At 29.9% G+C, this 19,426-nt stretch overlaps 1 protein-coding gene across 4 annotated transcripts in view; it reads left to right on the forward strand.

Annotated features, from left to right (window-relative positions):
• The first annotated feature begins 2,454 nt into the window (after positions 1 to 2,454).
• Rgk3 (Rad, Gem/Kir family member 3) overlaps positions 2,455 to 19,426 on the forward strand; it is a 42,000-nt gene continuing 25,028 nt past the window's right edge. The window contains exons 1-3 of one of the 4 annotated variants that reach the window (XM_015333197.2): positions 2,455 to 2,892; positions 4,414 to 5,361; positions 7,633 to 7,893. In XM_015333197.2, coding sequence (XP_015188683.1) covers positions 5,106 to 5,361; positions 7,633 to 7,893 — 517 coding nt within the window. In that variant the 5' untranslated portion in view covers positions 2,455 to 2,892; positions 4,414 to 5,105. Of the gene's footprint in view, positions 2,893 to 4,413; positions 5,362 to 7,632; positions 7,894 to 19,426 lie in introns of those variants that run through there. The other 3 variants (XM_089179210.1, XM_089179211.1, XM_015333198.2) reach the window with 3 other exon arrangements.

Here is a 19,426-nt window from a genome sequence, read left to right on the forward strand (position 1 = left end):
ACACACGGACATGGAAAACTTTCATTGTGTGCAATACCAGTGGCACAGGGAGAGGGTAAGATTTACCCACGATCTGACAGCACTGCAGACAAGCCAGCATAAAACTTGTCGGCGAAATAAAAAGAGATAGAACATGGAAGGTTGATGTTATCTTTCTCTCACTTGCGCTGAGCGGCGCATGCGCATTAGTTTGCTAGTAGAGGTTAAGGTAGCTGGTATCGTATACATACGTTATGGTGGGTAGAGGTAAGGAGTAACACAGTGATCTCAGAGACTTTAGTTCGTCTGATCGACACAGGGGCGTAAAATTATCGTACGCCCCGGGAAAATTTGAAATCCGACAAAAATCCAACAATTTCTCGGACAAAATTTTCAAAATGTGGAAAAAATGTCCAAGTTCCAACTTTTGCAAAGTTTTTTTTTTTTTCCGGATCGTACACGGATCGTGTGGTGGTTGTGGTGGTGGTGGGGGTGCACCTTTCCTAAATTTGTTGACTAAAAAAAAAAAAAAAAAAATAGGTCATCAAGTTTTCTAAATTCCAAATGGATCGTACGCCACGAATTTTATATCGTACAGGGCCTCATTATTGTACGAATGGGATCACTGGAGTAACATCTCTGTATATGAAAAGTGTCCGTCGAAACCGAACCAATTGAGGTGGCGCCACATTACCATCATGGTAAATTTTAAAGGAAGCGCCAAATATTGTTAGAGTAGGATTGAGAAATAAACAAGAAAAGGGCCGACATGATCGTTACCTCCACATGAATGTCTCATGACAGAAAAAAATTTTTTAAATATAAAAGAACTAAATATTCAATAGAAAATAGAACGAATTTTTTTCAAAAATTGTAATATAATGATCATAAAAGTACAATAACTTCCAAAGAGTCTTGCGATAAGATGTCAATAATATTACATTTTTTAACTCGGCATACTTCAATTCTTTTACAATTACTACATTCATACCATACCAAGTGTTTACACCAGCGCCATTCTGGAAGGTTTTTGAACTGTTATTGACAGAAAACGCTGGACACTTTTTCATATTTTTTCCCATAAGAGATGTTACTCCTTACTTCTATCCTCCATAACATACGTGTACGATAAGCACGACATGTCTAATGCGCATGCGCCGGTACCGCATGAGTTAGAGAGAGAAAACATCAACCTTTCGTTTTTTGCTGCTATATTCATGCAGAGACATTTCCACTTAAACAACCGTCTATGGTTTGTTTCCTCTATCTGTAATATCTCTATAGAAATAATCATTGTTTTACACATTGTTCAAATGTGTATTATGTCCATGTATTTCTCTGCGGCGCGTGGTGGGGGTATTATTTCTCCTTTGTCGCGCAGCTAACTTCGGCTTCCCTCGGCTTCTTTCGGTTTTCCGACATACCGACACGTAACATTTCGTTGTGTGCGAGATGTGCTGGGCTCCAGAGAAGGGGTAGAAATGTTCTACGATCTGGCTTCACTGCTGCCAACACTTAAATAATAATGGCCGCAACCATTAATCCATGAAAGTACGTTCGTTAAACGTTTTCAATTTATCAATATGTTTATTCCATAGAAATAATTATTCACCAATATTAATGCATATTCTTAAGTACACATTTATGATTGATAGATAATAGAAGATAACAATTGGACAAATAAAAACTATCTTCGTTATCTTATTGGTAGCTTGTACGGTAGCATCGATTTCATTGGTTTAGAATTCAATACATTGTTATAATACAAATGAAATAATGCCTTTAAGATATTTTAAATACACGTATTATATTTTATTATTGTTATTTCAATACAGTAATTCTTTTAAAAATTAAAGAAAAAAATGACAATATTTATTTAATTATATTAGATGTAGTAACAGTATATTCGATGCCTTGATATTAAATTACTTACATCAAAATCACCATCTTTTTTCGTCAAGGAATTCAGCAGCTGCTTGAAGAATAGACCAAAGTCATTGAAAATAATGGAGACTATTTCAAAGAATAATAGATGTATGATTACTTTTATAAATAAATATTAAATTTTTTACAAAGGTGCTGAATTAATTGCTATAGATAATAAATTTTAAAAGTATAGTTTGTGAAAAGATTTATATAGTATTATTAAGTATCAGCTGTATGGCAAATTATCAATTAATGTTATTCCAAAATATCGATGAAGAAGATATATCTAAAAAATCTAATGTTTAATTTTATTATGAAAAATTCCTATGTCTATATTAATTTTTGAATAGTTAATAAAAGCATGAATTACACACTATTAAAAATATTCAAAAAATGATGGTATATATATAAATTAGCCGAAAGATTGAGAAAAGTATTCTATTTCGAGTTTCTTAGAATTTGATGATGAAAATGGCGGGGAAGGCAGGGTGAGATACGAGGTTTGTCGAACCGTGACGTATATAGCCGAATGAGTGTGCGTATCGCGTTGGAGTAATGGGTAGCGATCTGTGCTTTAGAATCGGTTCAGTATACCGCGCGTCGTTGTTCGGGGTGGTAATTTTATTTTTGTTTTTTCCGGTGATATTTTTTCAAGCGACAATTATTCGATTTTTCTCGAGACATGTGACAGGATAGTGACAAAAGTGACAGAAGAAAAGGAGATCGATCATAACCGTTTAAATATTAAGATTAAGGTGACGTGTATAAGAAAAGGGGAATCATAATCGATAAGAGAATTCTTTGATTTTGGAAAGCGGAAAAAAGCTTTAGAAAGGAAGTAAGCAAAACATAATTTATATTCGATATTGGTATTGCATTTCTATGACACCAAGTGTATTCGTATGAACAATGAAAAATGTAGACATAGAGAAAGGGAGTGACAGTAAGTTGGCAATAATAAGAAGAACATTGAACGAAATTTAAATGGTAAATTTGCTTTAAATTTCTTCTTATAATAAAAAAATGGGCAAGAAAGAGAGAGAGAGGGGGGAGAGAGATAGAGACCGACTTTACAAGTTAAAATAAGCGAAACTATACGAGCCATGTGAGTTTCACGTGCGACTTTCGGATATATCTGTTTACACGTATAGAAGACTTTTTAACAATTTTTATTTTATTGTTAATTTTATTCGAATTTGAGAAAAATAATTTAAGTTAGATAGGAAATAAAAACTCGCCTATATATATTTTAAAATTAGATTTTTAAAATAATGATATAAATAACTTGAAATAAGTCAACATACAGAAAGGAACGTAGATTTATAGGTTTAGCGCACCCAAACCAGTCAAGTCTTTTCTTAATGTTTGTTCTGTTAGTAATTTTGAACGTGCTTTAGTTTATTTAAATAAAGACAAATTCGTGCCTCGTCGTAGAATCACTAGCTTTGCTTTCCTTCCTTTCTTCCTTTCAATTGCGTGATTTTCGAGCTATTTTTCTGCGGTTAATACAAACTTTATGGTTTAAATTATGCTTTCAGAATAAAAATATTATTTCTTTCTGTGTGTGTGTGTGTCTCGTTTTTAAATTATAAAAATAATATATGTGTGTAGTATAATTATACTATATATATATATATATATATATATATATATATATATATATATATACCTATATATGAATATATAATTGTAAAATAAAATGAAATAAAAGAAAACAAATCTTTGCATATCTCCTATTAAAATTAAATGCGATATTATTAGTGCTTTCAAAGATAATAGATTTAACGTCTAATTATCTTTACAAGAGCTTTCATGGTATCCAATAAAAACGAGAATATATAGTATTAATGCTTTCGAGTACTTCGTAGGTACATACTAGGATAAATTTCCGTTAATCGAAGATAATTAACAGAGAAAAAAGATATTGGCTTATAGGTTGCTGAAACAATTTTCCTTCATTACGTAGCGTAGGATCGCGTATCTTAAAATAAAAATTAAAGAAAAAGAAAAATACAAAAAATAAAAAAGATAAAACAAAAGGAAAAAAATAAGAGAAAAATCCAGAAATATTTGCAAAACATAATGAAGAATTTTTTAAATCGATAGACAACATTTATTCTCAAAACAATAGGAATTATACTATTTGTTAACGAAGTACATTTTTCTTTTTACAAAGAACAGGAAACGAATGAACAACCTATTAACCTATTTACTTAACGTATTTAATTAATAAATACACCGAGGAAACGTGTATTCGTTAATGGGTATATCTAAAATAAACGAAAAGCGCAGGTATTTTGAAAGATCGGAAAGCAATTTTCTATTTTATAGTGAGAAGAGAAGAAAAGGGTAGAGAACAGAAGATAAGAGTATAGTGACGCGTCTCAATTTATTTTTATTATTTCTTATATACCCAGGAACAAAGAAAAGAGAGGGTAATATCATTTTTCGCAAGAAACGATCTAAAGCTAAATTGTACGGGGGGGGGGTGCGGTTGTATCCTTGCAGATATCGCGATATCAAGGGGAAGAGGAAAATAAAGCTAACAGAGGATCTGTCAACGTATGAAAACATCCGCTTAATTTGAACAGTTCGAACTGGAAGAAAGATCGAGCCTATAAAAAAAAGGACATAAAAAGAAATAAAAATAAAGAAAGGAGAAAATATGATCCATCATAAAAATAACGACGTAAACAAAATTATATATCAAGAATGCAATTAGGGATAAAAAGAAGAAGAAGATTAAGAAGAAGAAGAAGAAGAAGAAGGGGAAGATAATCGAGTTAGATCTTTGGATCTTTCACGCGAAAGTGCCACCACTGGAAAGGTAGTACGATATAAAGGATTGACTAATCCGAGGGATATTGAGAAAGACGCGGTTTAAAGTGGAACCAAATTTTTCTATTGAAAATATTTTCTTTGAGAAAGAATATTAAACAAGAACAAAGCGTAAAAAAGAAACTCAAACACATCTCAAAAAGATGCGTTAACTATCCAAAAATGCGATAAAAATCAAACAATAACAAGAGAATATAATATAATATAGATAATATAGAAGGAGCGAAAGAAAAATATCTTTCTTAAATATTATTAATAAAAAAATCATTATTTGTTTACCTCTATCTTATCTCCACCCCGAACAATTTAAAATTGAAAGTATTGTTGTATTTTATCGATAGAAAAAAGAAAAAGAACTAACAATGGCGGAAGAAACATTTCGTCGCAAAACTCGATCGGCCTCGATTTGTGCACCTGGTTTTTCCAGTATGGAACAAATGTTAGGTACCATACCACCTTCAGGAGCTAAGGAAAGAGATAAGAGCGATCGTGAAAGAGACAGTGGTAGCGGTACTCCTGATAGTAATACACCAACCCGAAGACGAAGACCAGCAACGAGATCTCAAAGCGCCAGAGTTTCCGGAGCAAGTAAAAGTATTCGACGCAGGGCGGCACAAGGTAAGCATAGCAAAGTTCTTACTTTCGAAAGCTACACTTTCTTAGAATTAGAATTATGATTTATCTATTTTCCTATCGCCATTCGTTTTCTTGCGCCGTTATTCAAAATAAACTATCTGTTTCAGACCTCACCCCTTACCCCCGCTACTTCCTCTTCTTCTTTATCTTCATCCTTATCCTCTTCTTCTTCTAGTAAAGAAAATTTTACGAATTTTGCGTTTAATTATAATATAAGTAATATTATATCGAAACGTTAAAATCTTAAGCGAATTATTTCACCACCCACGTCAATTATAACCATAATTAATCGTACTTATGCATACAATTGATATTGATTTGATTTAAAATTCATATTAGCAGGGATTTTTGATTAAACTCAATTTACTAGTAATCAACGAGTTAACGAGACTTCAATAATACACGTCAAATGTTTCATACTTATAAAAATGTTCTATCCAGTTCGTTTTTCTTTTTCCTTTCTTTTTATTCTCAGAATGACAGAATTTTTTTCAAGAGAGAAAGAAAAAGTATTGTAGTATGTATCTTTTGTTCGAGAAGTTCTTAAGTACGTGTCTCTTTTGTGTGAGACATTTTTAATACGTTCGACGTCGAACTTGTGAAAGAAAGTGAGATATTTTCTAAAACAATAATGATATAAAAAAAATTGAAAAAGGAAATGAGAAGATAATTAATCTATTTTTTTTATATAGAAAAAGAGAAAAGAATTAATCATGGTATACTTCCATTTTTTTTAAACCCGAGCGAATTTTTGAAAACGTAAGTGCTGTCAGTGACCCACTATAAAAATGCTAACACGAAAATAGAAACTGTTGCGATTTCAATAACTCTCTAGGGAGAAGAGAAAGAGAAAACTATGTATGATACGTTTTCTGCTAAAGCCCTTAGAGATTTATGTTCATACAGGGTACCCCAAAGAATTGACCCATACTTCTGCAATTTATTGTTGGGGATAACCATATAAAAAACTTTTTAATAGAAATTAACGATCATTTCACAATCACAATGTACAATGTCATAGGGTTTTGAAGTTGGTTATCATATAAGTTGCTTGTCTAAAAAATATATAGTTAAACAATCTGTTGTACTTTTTAATTAATAGGTTTAAATACAATATAGTTGACATTTACTAATTTCTAAGACGATTAGCGCTTTATCATTCAATTTAACCGTCAACAAAATAATTAAAATAGAATAGAATAGTATACAGTTTAAATTGAAATAATTAAATCTATGATATCCCTTCGATACACTCTCGAAATATAGGTCAAACTTTATGGGAATATCCTATATGTGTTTTTTGATTCATACTTGATTCATACACACATAAGTCATTGATGAAACATTGCAAACACATTGGAAACGTTAAAAATGTTCTTAAATGAAAAATTGCATTTTTATATTCCAAACGTTCGAACTGGCATGGATACTAAAGTTTTAACACCTTATTGATGTTATAAAAAAAGCAAGAATGATCTTTCAGTTAAACTTTCTCTGTTTCGGAAACAGTACGATAAATCAATGGTCTCAGTTAAATCGTAGATAGGATTACCAGACGCCATACCCCATACCCCATACTATCGTTGAATCAAGCTCAAATAAAGAAAGAAGAGAAACGAAGTTCGAATATCTCGATAAACGTATTTGCGAGGGTGTAACGTTTCATCGAAACATGGACGTAATCAAAAATCACGTTTGTACCTATGATAGATATATGACAGTTGCTGAATTGAATTTTACTTGTACATATATATATATATATATATATATATATATATATATATGTGTGTGTGTGTGTGTGTGTGTGTGTGTGTGTGTGTGTGTGTGTGTGTGTGTGTGTGTGTGTGTGTATGTATGTGTGTGTGTGTGTGTAAAGGTATGATATACTATCCGTTAAAAATATGTCAGTTTTTTTCAGAATATAAGTAAAAATCGATCCTGCAAAAAATTTCAAAAGTTTTCATCGCGTTTCTACGTTTTGCACGTAAAAACCTAACTTGTGAAAGTTTAATTAATGCATTAAATTTAATTAATAAATATTTTAATAACATTAATATTATGATATTTGAAATTTTTGAAATATTTTTTCTATAAAGTTTCCTATGTGCAAATCATTTTATTTTCATAAAAGAAAAAAAGAAAAAAGGTAAAGCCTGGTTCAACAAATATATCTTACAATCGATTAAATTTTTGCGTGCATTTAAAAGAATTGATTTAATTGATTTAATTTGTTTATTTATTAAATATTTTTAGCAGCAGATCAGCATCATCTTCATCACCATGAGGGTAGCGTTAAATCTCCCCATTGCAGTAGCGAACCCAAATTAACGAACGCCGATGTTAGTCCAGCATGCAGAAGAAGGGGAAGTAGAAGAGGTCAAAGTATGCATCATGCTCAACAAAAGAAAAGCAACGACTTCCTTGACGTTCCCGTAGCATCTATGCAATTATCACCAAGAGAAGGTGAAGATGAGGATAGTTATAGGCTTCGAAGCTTTAGTCTAACGAGAAAAGGTAAGTTATTGTTGTTGTTGTTGATGTTCTTCTTCTTCTTATTATTATTATTATTAATTATTATTATTATTATTATTATTATTATTATTATTATTATTATTATTATTATTAATATTATTACCATTATATAATACTTTTTGTTCTCCCTACGAACTGAAAAGTTTTATAATCTCATTACAGTTTTCATTCTCATTTTCTATTTATTTCTACTACTCGCACGAATTCAACCAAAAAAACTATTATTCCCCAATTAATTTATTAACTAAAGAAAATTTTTCGAACAGTCTTTCGAATCACGAATATAAGAAAATATATGTTGATTTCAAATCTAAAATGATATATTAATTTGTGAAGATAGGAAATTCTGGATAAATTGTTAAATCGTTAAATGAAGAATTAGAGAAGTGTAATATGTTTTCTTAAACACGTAACCGGTAGACTGGAATCTGTCAGACTCCGATAATTGTTTTTTCTGGTGTCTTAAAAGTTTGATTGTTGTTATAAAAAATTATTGCTTTTGTGGGATTTTTTTTTTAGGAATTTATTTTTAATTTATTTTTTCGGCAAACAATTTTCATGAACTTTTTAAATTTTAAGTAAAAATTAATACAATATGTAAAAATAATATAAATAAGGTTTAATACAAATTTATGCACTATAAATAAGACTTTCATTATAATTCTATACCTTTTTTTTTTAATTTTTTTATTATACTTAAAATTTTGAATATTTCTCTATCGTTCTATAAACCTTATCATACTGTTCACGTAAAGAAATTGTCACCAAACCAGTTATATATTAACACAAAGTAAATTATAAAAAGAATAAAAAAGTTGGAATTAATCGTCTCCCTTATTGTTAGTTTAGAATCTGTTCAAATTACGAGTGATTACTATAGTCAAAAATGAAATTGATTATTTTTGTTCATTTTAATCTTTTTATCTTTTGCTTGATTTTTCTTTTTTCGAAAGAATCCATCGATTCAAAAAACGAAAACATCCAAAAAAATTGTGTATGTTCATCGAATCGTAAGAAAAATATAACGAGGAAAGAAAGAAAAAATTTATTTATTGTAACGGAAAAGAAAAATGAACGGGGTTAAACGTGTCTTTTCGAAGTTTTTGTTCTAAGAACTCTTTAGATTTTATTTTATTAATTTTATTTTTTCTTTCATAACAGCAAAAATCGAAATCAAAGATATATGTAATAACCTTAAGCGAAATAGAAGTGCAATATGTATTTTGATCGATAATCAATAATTATTAATTATGCTATAAAAATGTATTTAAACATCTTCTTAAACATTTTTGTTTATTACAAGCTTGTTTTTATTACGATCGTATAGAGCAGTGGTTCCCAAACTTTTTTGTCCTATCGCTCCCTTTCTAAAAAAAATATTATTTAGCGCCGTCTGAAAATTAATTTATTTTAAATTTTAATAGCAATTATATATATATAATAGGAAGTATACAGAGTGTTCGAAAAAAAGCATTCATTATTTATATGGTAGATAGGGCACACTATGTTGAGTAAAAAAGTTCTAGTAAACATAGGTCGAAAGGTCAACCATTTCCGAGATATAAACGTTTTTATTTGCTATTATCATGATTGACTTCCTACCGAATTGCTGTTATTTACAGAAGATTTTCTATGTATCCACCATCCATTTCTACACACGCTTGGCATCTTCTTTTTAAAGAGTTGTGAACTCTCTCGAAAATTCCCCATTTTTGTCGAATTACTTGACAAGTATGGTGAATTCGGTTACTTAATTCTTCTACGTTGTTTATTGGCAAGGAATACACTTGACTTTTTAAGTAACCCCATAAAAAGAAGTCCAAAGAGTTTAAATCGGGGGATCGAGGAGGCTATGCAACTGGTCCACCACATTTAATCCACCTTTGACCGAACACCGTATTTAAATGCTCTCTCACATTGCGTAGAAAATTAGGTGGTGCTCATCATACATGTACCACATCGATAGCAAGATTTAAATGAGCCGGATTCACAAAGTCGTTGGTGAAGTTTTTGAAAGAATATATGAGAGAGAACCCTTCGATTAGGAAATTTTTCCGCGAAAAGACGTTTTGCCGCTAAAGCACTTCCATTGGCACGACCATACATAAAATGTATGTCTGCCATTTCTTCGTTTGAATAATATGCCGACATTTTAATGAAACTTCGTAACTATCTAACAGCTACAATTGCTGATCCACGACTAACCTCAGAACGTGATTTATAAACACTGAAGTAAATAACGCATGCAATGGAAGCAAGTAAGTCAATCATGATACTAATAAACAAAAATGTTTATATCTCGGAAACGGTTGACTTTTCGACCTATGGTTACTAGATCTTTTTTATTCAACACAGTGTGCCCTATCTACCATATAAATATTGAATGCTTTTCTTTGAACACCCTGTATATATGTATTACTATTTCTATCGTCCCCTGAATCGCTGCAGCACCCACCAGAGGGCGGTGGCGCCCACTTTGGGAATCACTGGTATAAAGCAATGATTTACTTGACAAATAAATTATTTATCTAGTTCGTTTAGTATCATTTTTTTAATGCGTGAATAATTGATACGTAAATTGCAGATTTTGTCTTCATGGTATATCATTTTTCTTAAAATCATATAAAACAATGATTTTCACGATTCATAGATCGCTTTCCTTGTTCCTATCTTATTATTTTTTTTTCAAATGTATAGAACAATGCGTAAATATTTGATGCTTAAATTACACATTCTTTTTCATATCGTGTATCATTTTTCTTACAGTAGTATAGATCGATAATTTATTTGATACTCAAATTACATATCTTTTTTTTCACCTGGTATCATTTTTTCTTTCGAACGCACAAATCAGTGCGTATATATTTTATGCTTGAATTACACATCATTTTTCACATATTATCATTTTTTTATCAAGTAACATATATCAATGATTTATTCGACTCTTAAATTACACACATATGTTTTTTATTTCGTATCATTCTTGAAACAATATTGTTACGTATAAAATATAAATCGTTGATTTATTTAATCGAAATGATACATATTATTTCCTCGTATAATATTATTTTCATTACAATCACATAATAATTTAAACGTCAGTTAAATTATTGACTTTTATGATTTATTAATATCAAGAGAACGAGACTTTGGATATAAGAAAGAAAAAAAAGTCAAAAGTTTCGCAAAGAAACGGAAAATGCGATAATATCATCGAAATTCAAAAATGTTCAAAAAGGTTCTCTTTAAATCTGAAACAGATTCGTCAATTCGTTGCCTATGCTATGCTAGCTTTGGTACTTTCGTTTTGAAACTCTGCATGACTTCTTTCGACGAGAGAGAAGCGTGCGTGGTATATGAAACTCGTGCCAGAAATACGCGTGAACACGAGAAACGAGAAAGAGAGAGATAGAGAATGAGAAGCTGATGGAGATTGAGAAAACTTACAAACGAAAGAGTGAGAAAGAAAAAAAGAGAGAGAGAAAGAAAGAGAAATATCGAGATTAACGCATTAAAGTGAAAAACGTGAAAAAGAGAAAAAAAAGAGAATGATGAAGAAAATATAAGGGAGAAGAAGAGAGAATAAGAGAGATACGAGAGAGAAGGAAAGAAAAGAGAGGAAGAGATAGGAATACACGATAAGCGAAAATAGCGTCTATAGTGGTGACGTCGGTCAACTTCCCCGAAACGAAAGAAGCGACTTCGTACAAGTTCGCCAAGCCAATGAACGTGCGTGAAAGTCGTTTACACATCGTCCAAGCTCTCACGTTTTCCACATAATCACGCGATTCCACCTACGCGTTTATAGTATATACATATAGGTACAGATATTTGTATGCAAGAACTGTGAAAATACATTATATTTTGTTTCGTATGATATATACATTTATGTATGTAAATTAGTGTATTTATATGTACATATATATATATTTACGTATATCTCGTTAGGCTTATTAAGATTAGTATGTTCATCCTACTTGATTAGTATATGTCCTTTTCCTTGTTTCATTTTAGAAATTCAAGGATCGCGTGTATTCAAATGAATTTAGATAGAAATTTATATCATATGACTTATGGTTTTTATGCAAAAAAGGAAAGTTATTTTTATTCATTAGTTTACCATTTAAAAAGTATAAGTTTTGAAATAATAAATAAATCCGATTAAGTTTTGAATTTTTGAAGACTAGAAATTGAAATTTTGTTTTTCGAATTAATACTACTTAATATATAATATTTTGTACAATTTAGATTTTATTTTATATATTTTTAATTTTAATTTAACTTAATAAATTATAATAATCTTATTTATATTGTACAATATGCATTATATTTTTATTTTTTATTTACTTTAATTAACATTTACGAATTGTTGATGAGCATCTTATGAACTGGTAAAAATATAAATATTAAACGAAGATAATTGTGTTTTGTATTTAAGGAAAAATTTTTCTCCTTACTCTTGGGATAAATAATATAATATCTTAAATTGTTGGATTTATCGACTTGATCGATAAATAATTTCCTCGTCGAATTATTGCCTTGCCAACGGCGCGGCACTGAGAAGATATTAATTATTAGAACCCGAAGAAGGTAGATATCATTTGGTAAATAGTTATTATTAAAGCTTTAAACCTTTAAATGTTCATAGAAAGAAATTTGAGAAGCTTAAAAGTTTAGAATCATTTTAGTTTAAAGGATATTGTACGTATTTACCATGATTTCCCCGGATATATATTACATTCTTTTTCATTTTAGATATTCATCCAATACTATTCTAAAAAGCTTTCCACTTTTTATAAAATATTTTATTTACCATGATTTTTCATAATACTTAGTATATTTCTGATCTTTTCGACACATTTCATTGAGCGAAACTTAAGAAGCTTATGTTAGAAGCTTTCCGGTTTTTATAGAATATTTTGTAATGTGATTTTTATAGTGTACATTACATTTTCGATCAGTTAAACACATTTTATTTCGTGAAATTTGTGAAGCTTTTTAGTTTTAATGGGATATTTTATCTAGCATGATTTTCACGGGGTATATTATCTTATCAATCATTTAGAGATTCATCCAATAAAATTCTAAAAGCTTTTCAATGCTAATGGGATATTTTAATTAGCATTATTTTCATGGAATGTTAAGATACTTTCGATTGTTTATGTATTCATTGAAAAAGCTTTACAATTTTTATATGGTTTGTTTTTCCTCTAAGTGGAGATAATTACTTTTTCTTTCAAAACACTTTAATAACTTTATTCTTACTTCTCTTTTATTACCCGTTATTTGCACCAATAATGCATGTAGCGTAACGAGCTAAACGCTAGCTTTACAATTTTTATGAAATATTTGAATTAATAGAATTTTCATAAAGTGTGCAGCATTTCTTATCGTTTAAATGTTTATTTGAGAATCTTCCAAATATTTATGGAATATTTTGTGTAACGTAATTCTCATGAAGTTTACAACATTTTCTATCGTTTATAAATTCATTTGAAAAGTATTCCTGATACGTAATATTATATTTGACATGATTTCCATTGATTATACCACATTGTCTATCAACTGATCTCGTTCAATGATTTTCTCTTCAAATTTTAGTCGGCGGTAAACAGGAAGTTAGGGATATAACATTAGAGAAAGAGAGAGAGAGAGAGAGGACAATATTTGATATAAATTGATTTTACCATAACATTAGATGCGATATAATGGGGATCGATCGGTGAAAGTTTTAAAACAGTTCGTAAAGTTTGAACGCAAGGATATTGTCAGTATAACAAAATGATGTATGTAGTGTACTGTAAATTGGCAAACAAAAGACGACGACAGTAATTTAAACGTGAAGAGATCTTGTGTTAGTAGTTCTCCGATGCCAGATGGATCGTATAATGTTACCATCGGATGATGAGGGGAGGGCCAACAAAATTTGCCAGCTATCGATCCCAAGTCGTTTCGAGAGTCGTTGCATCGTTTTGTGTGGTCTTGATGCGTCATTAGATTTAAAATACTCTTCTTCTTCTCCTTCTTCAACGATATCTTCGTATACACATCGAGTTCGAATGCAACCAAACTACTAAGAGATATTTTTTAATTTTTTCTTTTTTTTTGTGTTTACTAAACTTTATCTTTTCTGACTTATTATGATATAAGAATTTATTTGTGTCATATGTATGATATTAGCAATAGCAATAGATAATATATTATATTTGTATATATTTTTAGTCGCAGTAGTTTTGTTTTTGTTTTCCTGTTGGAACAGACTTCGTAGTATGATGTTATAATAATAGAATAATGTATTCAGAATATTTTTGTATTTTTAATCAATAGTATTTAATTAATAGTAATTAATTAATAATTTCTCTCGCGCAAATTCATACTCTAGATTTTATGATTAATAATAATAAATAATATATTAAATATGATGGAGATATTTTTAAAAAATTTTGTTCTTTTAATATTTGAAAAAAAAACGAAAAAAGAAAAGAAATAAATGTGTTAAAAGATGATAAAGGGGATAGATAAAAATTTTGTGTAAATAATAAATTGAACGATATCGTTTATCTTTGTTGCTGGCGATAAAAGTTGAAACTACTAGAACGATTGGTTTCCCGTGTGATAAAATCGATCGGCAAAATCAAACACGGCATATATTTGATGTGAGTTAACCGAGGAAAATATTTTGGGCACGTACGAGAGAACTCTTTTGTGGTACATCACCTCTCGAGAAAGGGTCGTTATCGAATTAACGTTTTCGTCTCCTCTTCAATCCTACAGAATATTCGAATGTTCATCGATGCTCTTGTGGTTGCGATAAAATCAGATCGAATAAATTGAAAACAAAACAAAACGCAAATAAAGAAATAAAATAAAATAGTATAATTTCCATATTTTAGTCAACTTAAAATACATAAGCAACAACAGTGAATATAATAAAAAGCAAATTATAATATTATAAAAAATATATAAATTATGAATGATAAAAATCAATTAATTTTTTTCGATGCTTGTTACGAGATTTTTGTTTAAACTGTGAAACTGTATACCTAAAAGTATCGAAGAAAAAGTAATTAATTTAAAAAAACATCTGCTACAAACTTGGAATAGTGAGTTAAACTCACCCTATATGAGTTCTATAAAAATTGTTATTTTTATTCTGTCTACTACAAGAAACAATTTGATAACAAAGGATACATGAAACACCTATCCTTAAGGGGTTACATGGGTTTCACGAATTCAAAAAATCGATTTTTTTTTTTGTTTATTAAAATCTACAACATCTCTAGAATATTATCCGAAAATTTCAACTTGATCCGAGTAATAGTTTCAGAGATACAGCCTTTTAAAGTTGCGCGCTCAAGGCTACCTCTATGGTCACTCAAAACTTTAAACGTGTTTTTCTCAAAACTATGTTTTCAAAGTCGGTTGTCAAGATTTCTCGAAGGCTACTCCACCGATCTCGATGAAATTTTAAACAGGTCTTCGAGATACAATTTACAAGGACTTGGACGAAGGATTTTTTTTTTTTTCAATTACAACTATTTTTTTTTTTTTTAAATGCCGCGGAATTTTTACTGAATTCTGCATTTTTTTGTAAAAACCGCTGTCAAACATCCAATTTTCATTTCTCTTTTTTTCCTTCGTCCAATTTCTAGTTTGAAGCCTTAACTAAAACAAGTATTTTTTTTTTCACTTCACATGATCCTGCTTGGAGTTCTGCTGTCAACGCGAATGCACCTTTTTTCCGAAGGCTCGCCGGGAATGACGTCACAATGGCGGAGTTTTTAATATTTTTTTTTTTAATTTCAGAAAATGTTTATTAAATATGTATCTTTAAAATAATAAAAAATTTGAATCAAATATTTCATATATTATATGAAAAAAAAAAAATCTTGAAAATACGCCGTTTTTACCCGGATGAAACCCATGTAACCCCTTAAAGGAAATGATCGTCGATAGGTCTTAGAGATCGTATAAAACGAGGGAGACTTTTAACTCACACTTAGCGAATACTATACGAATCTGTCATATAAATCTTGTTACCTTCAGGAAAAGCTACGTCTACTCAAATTTATCGTTTAAACGTTTGGCCAATGAAACAAACATCCCTGGGCATTTTCTAGTCATCTTTCTTTCTATGCATATGTGTGTACATATGTATGTATGCTTTGTTCTCTTTCTCTATTTTTCTTTCTTTCTTTATGATTAAGCCTATCCCAAAATAAATTTTCTTGAACAAATAATACAAAGAATTTACTTTCATCGAATAATTACAGTCTCTTTCGCGCTTCGTGTTGCTAACTCAAATTGTAAGGGTGAATGCACGTGAGTAGGCCCGAGCTAACGTGGAAAAATAATTTGAATTATTAGCGGGAAAGGATATTCACTCAATCGAATGAATTTATTTATCGCGTTGATCACATATTTTTTATTTTATTTTATTTTATTTTTTTTCTCGAACAAAAAATCGTCTCAAATCTTAATAAAATAAATATTATTTTAAATGTGTGTAATATATTAATTTAATTACTATGCTGGAACATATTTTTCTTCATTTATCGAATCTTCTTAGGAAATTGATCAAATACGTTTATACATTTATTCGATTAGTAATGTAAATATTTGATTATAAAATAGTAAGAATAAATTGAGTCTGTGATTAGATTCGTACTGTTTTATAATATGACGTTCATGAAAAGATTTGTCCATTTATTGAAAGAGGTACTAATTAGAAATAGAATTTACAAATGCGTATATCGTATTTCGTCCTTACTTTTGATTGCTGAACGTGCGATATTTTTGAATGATTATTCGAAACCGAATTGAGGTTCTACAAAACTATTATATTACAACACGCATTCTCACAAATACGTATACACAAATTTAACGATTATTTTTTTTCACTCGATAACAGGATTTAAATGATTCAAGATGCTAAAAAAAATTCTTGTGTTTTCCGTCTTTTAAATTTAAAAAAAGGAAAACAATAATTCACGTAAACAACGTGTTAACATAAAATTAGCTGCTCAAAATCGAATTAAAGATCTATACAACTGTTATAATCACAAGATGCGTAGTTACGAATCCATTAAAATTTAACGATTATTTTCTTTCATACGAAAACGGGGCTTTACGTGAAAAAGATATAAAAATTATTGTGTATTTCCTGTTTGTAACATTTAAAAAAAAATGGAAAACGTTGATTTACTCGAACAATGTGTTAACATAAACGACGCGTCACTTATTTTCTCTATTGCATAAGTGCTTCCATTACCGCTTACATTTTTTCTTTCTTTTCAACTAGTATCCCTTTGGCCGTTAACCTTCCTAGACACAATCAAGAGAAATGTAGCGGACAGTGGATAAATTGTAGGGGAAAACACCCCTCGTAAAGCGAACGACGCCTAACCATAAAGTCATCAAGATCGTGGATCGATGATGCGCGCACGCGCAAAACTATCGGTACTGAAAGAGTATTCGTTTATGTACATACTTATATGTGCGTGTGGGTGTGTATATATACATGTGCGTCTTTCTATATTTCACTCTGTCTCTTTGTAGAACAAACCAATAAAATTTTATTACGTAATATCTTTGTTATTTACGACGAGCTAAATAGAATACGAATATCATTAAGTTTATAAAATGACACACGTATAAGCACATTTATATATGTATATATAATATATAAATATATATTATATATATAATATATAATATATAAATATCATATATATATAAATATGATATAATTATTATATTTCAAATTAGTTTATAGATGGTTAGGTTAGCCTCCTGCCTGACGTAAAAACCTAGAACAGGCTTAAAGAATTCCGATGACTCGCCTGGCGAGTCGCGATGAGAAACAGGCAATGCCTATTTTGAAGAAAGAAGAAGAAGAAGAAGAAGAAGAAGAAGAAGGAGAAGAAGAAGAAGAAGAAGAAAAAGAAAATTAGTTTAGCGATTTTCCATTTGTTGGAATCGTCTAACGTTCTTAGAGAATCCCATATTCCAGAATTACATATATATTTTGTATTTTTCTCCTAACTGTACCATTTTTCAATTTGCTCGTACGCCGATCTTGAAAAGAAAATGCTTAAGCACACTATTTTATTTCCACGTAAATTCCATTTATACGTATATATATGCAAGATTTGAATTTTGTAAGAGCAATCTACAATGCATTACGATATAATTAATTTTTTATCTCCTTTTCTTTTCTTTTCTTTTCTTTTTTTTCATAGTTTATTCGAGTATAAAAAATAAGAGAGAACCGAACATCATTTCATTCACTTGTTTCAAGGTAATTTAAAATTTTTCTCATTCGAATTCGCAAACGTTCACATGCTCGCGGACATGTATATGTGGATACCGTTTGCCTGTATTTGTTGCCAAGTACAACATGGTAGATATGTGAATATATATACTTGTGTATAGATATATAGCATGTGCATATCAAAAGTAATATATTTTCTATGGGATAAATCAAATGTAAGAGTAATTCGACTCACCTTACAGAACGCATGCGTCAAACTAAAGTCCCCTTTGCAATTTCGAGTATCATAAAATTGCAGTATAATAGTCGTATAGACAAGCAAGCTTAATATCGCATCTATTTGATGTTATGCGAGGCAAATGCCGGACGTTATTCGATGCACGTAAGGAGTGGGATTTTTTTTTTTCATTCCTTACACATTTGCATTCTCTTATGCATAATATCTACTAGAAATGCCATGAGTTTCTGAAACTCATTTTGTATTAAAATTTTACACGTCGGAACGTCGTTTACACGTGGAAAAAAGTTGTCAATTGGCATAAACCGACGACGCTACCTTTCTTCATGATTAAAAGTACATAAAAGATATTCATAAAAAGAATAAAAATAAATTTACAGGGTGGATCAAAAGTTTGTAGATTATTTAAAAAATTCTTGTTACTTTCTCAATACTTTTGGTTAATTTTTCTTTCAGATTATAAAACTATAAGCTTAAAAATGTTCAGTCCACTTGGTACATATTCTTAACTTTAATGTATACATAAACGAATGTTACTTCGTTAGCGTAATCAGAAAAAAAATAGATGTCTAATTACTTGAAAATGATATTAAAACTTGTTAAACGTAAAACAAGTGTGCATTTGTTACACGCGATGGTACGTGATAAATAACTTAGGGGTGCAGCGGCTGTTAGTATTTATTTATAAGTATCTCAGACTCCGTTTTCACACGACTATAAATAATTCTATCGACTTTCCAGCTGCACGCAATGTTTTATTTATTCTTGCAATAAAACATAAAAGTACATGTAATTTTTCTAACGATTTAATATGTTTCCCTTGTAAAAGTATGTCTTTCAAAATTCTATCTAAACATTCTTACTATATTATTTTTACTATAATACAGATTTGTTATTTTTCTAACTATTTATTATGCATATTGAATACAAAGAAGTATAAATATTTGCAATTCTTTTTAACGATTTCATTCGTACTTCAAAAAGTACGTACAATTATTGCAGCA

This window comes from Polistes dominula, unplaced genomic scaffold, assembly GCF_049000335.1.
Source record: "Polistes dominula isolate Pdom_NZ unplaced genomic scaffold, Pdom_raw_medaka contig_37, whole genome shotgun sequence".
Classification (NCBI taxonomy): Eukaryota; Metazoa; Arthropoda; class Insecta; order Hymenoptera; family Vespidae; genus Polistes; species Polistes dominula.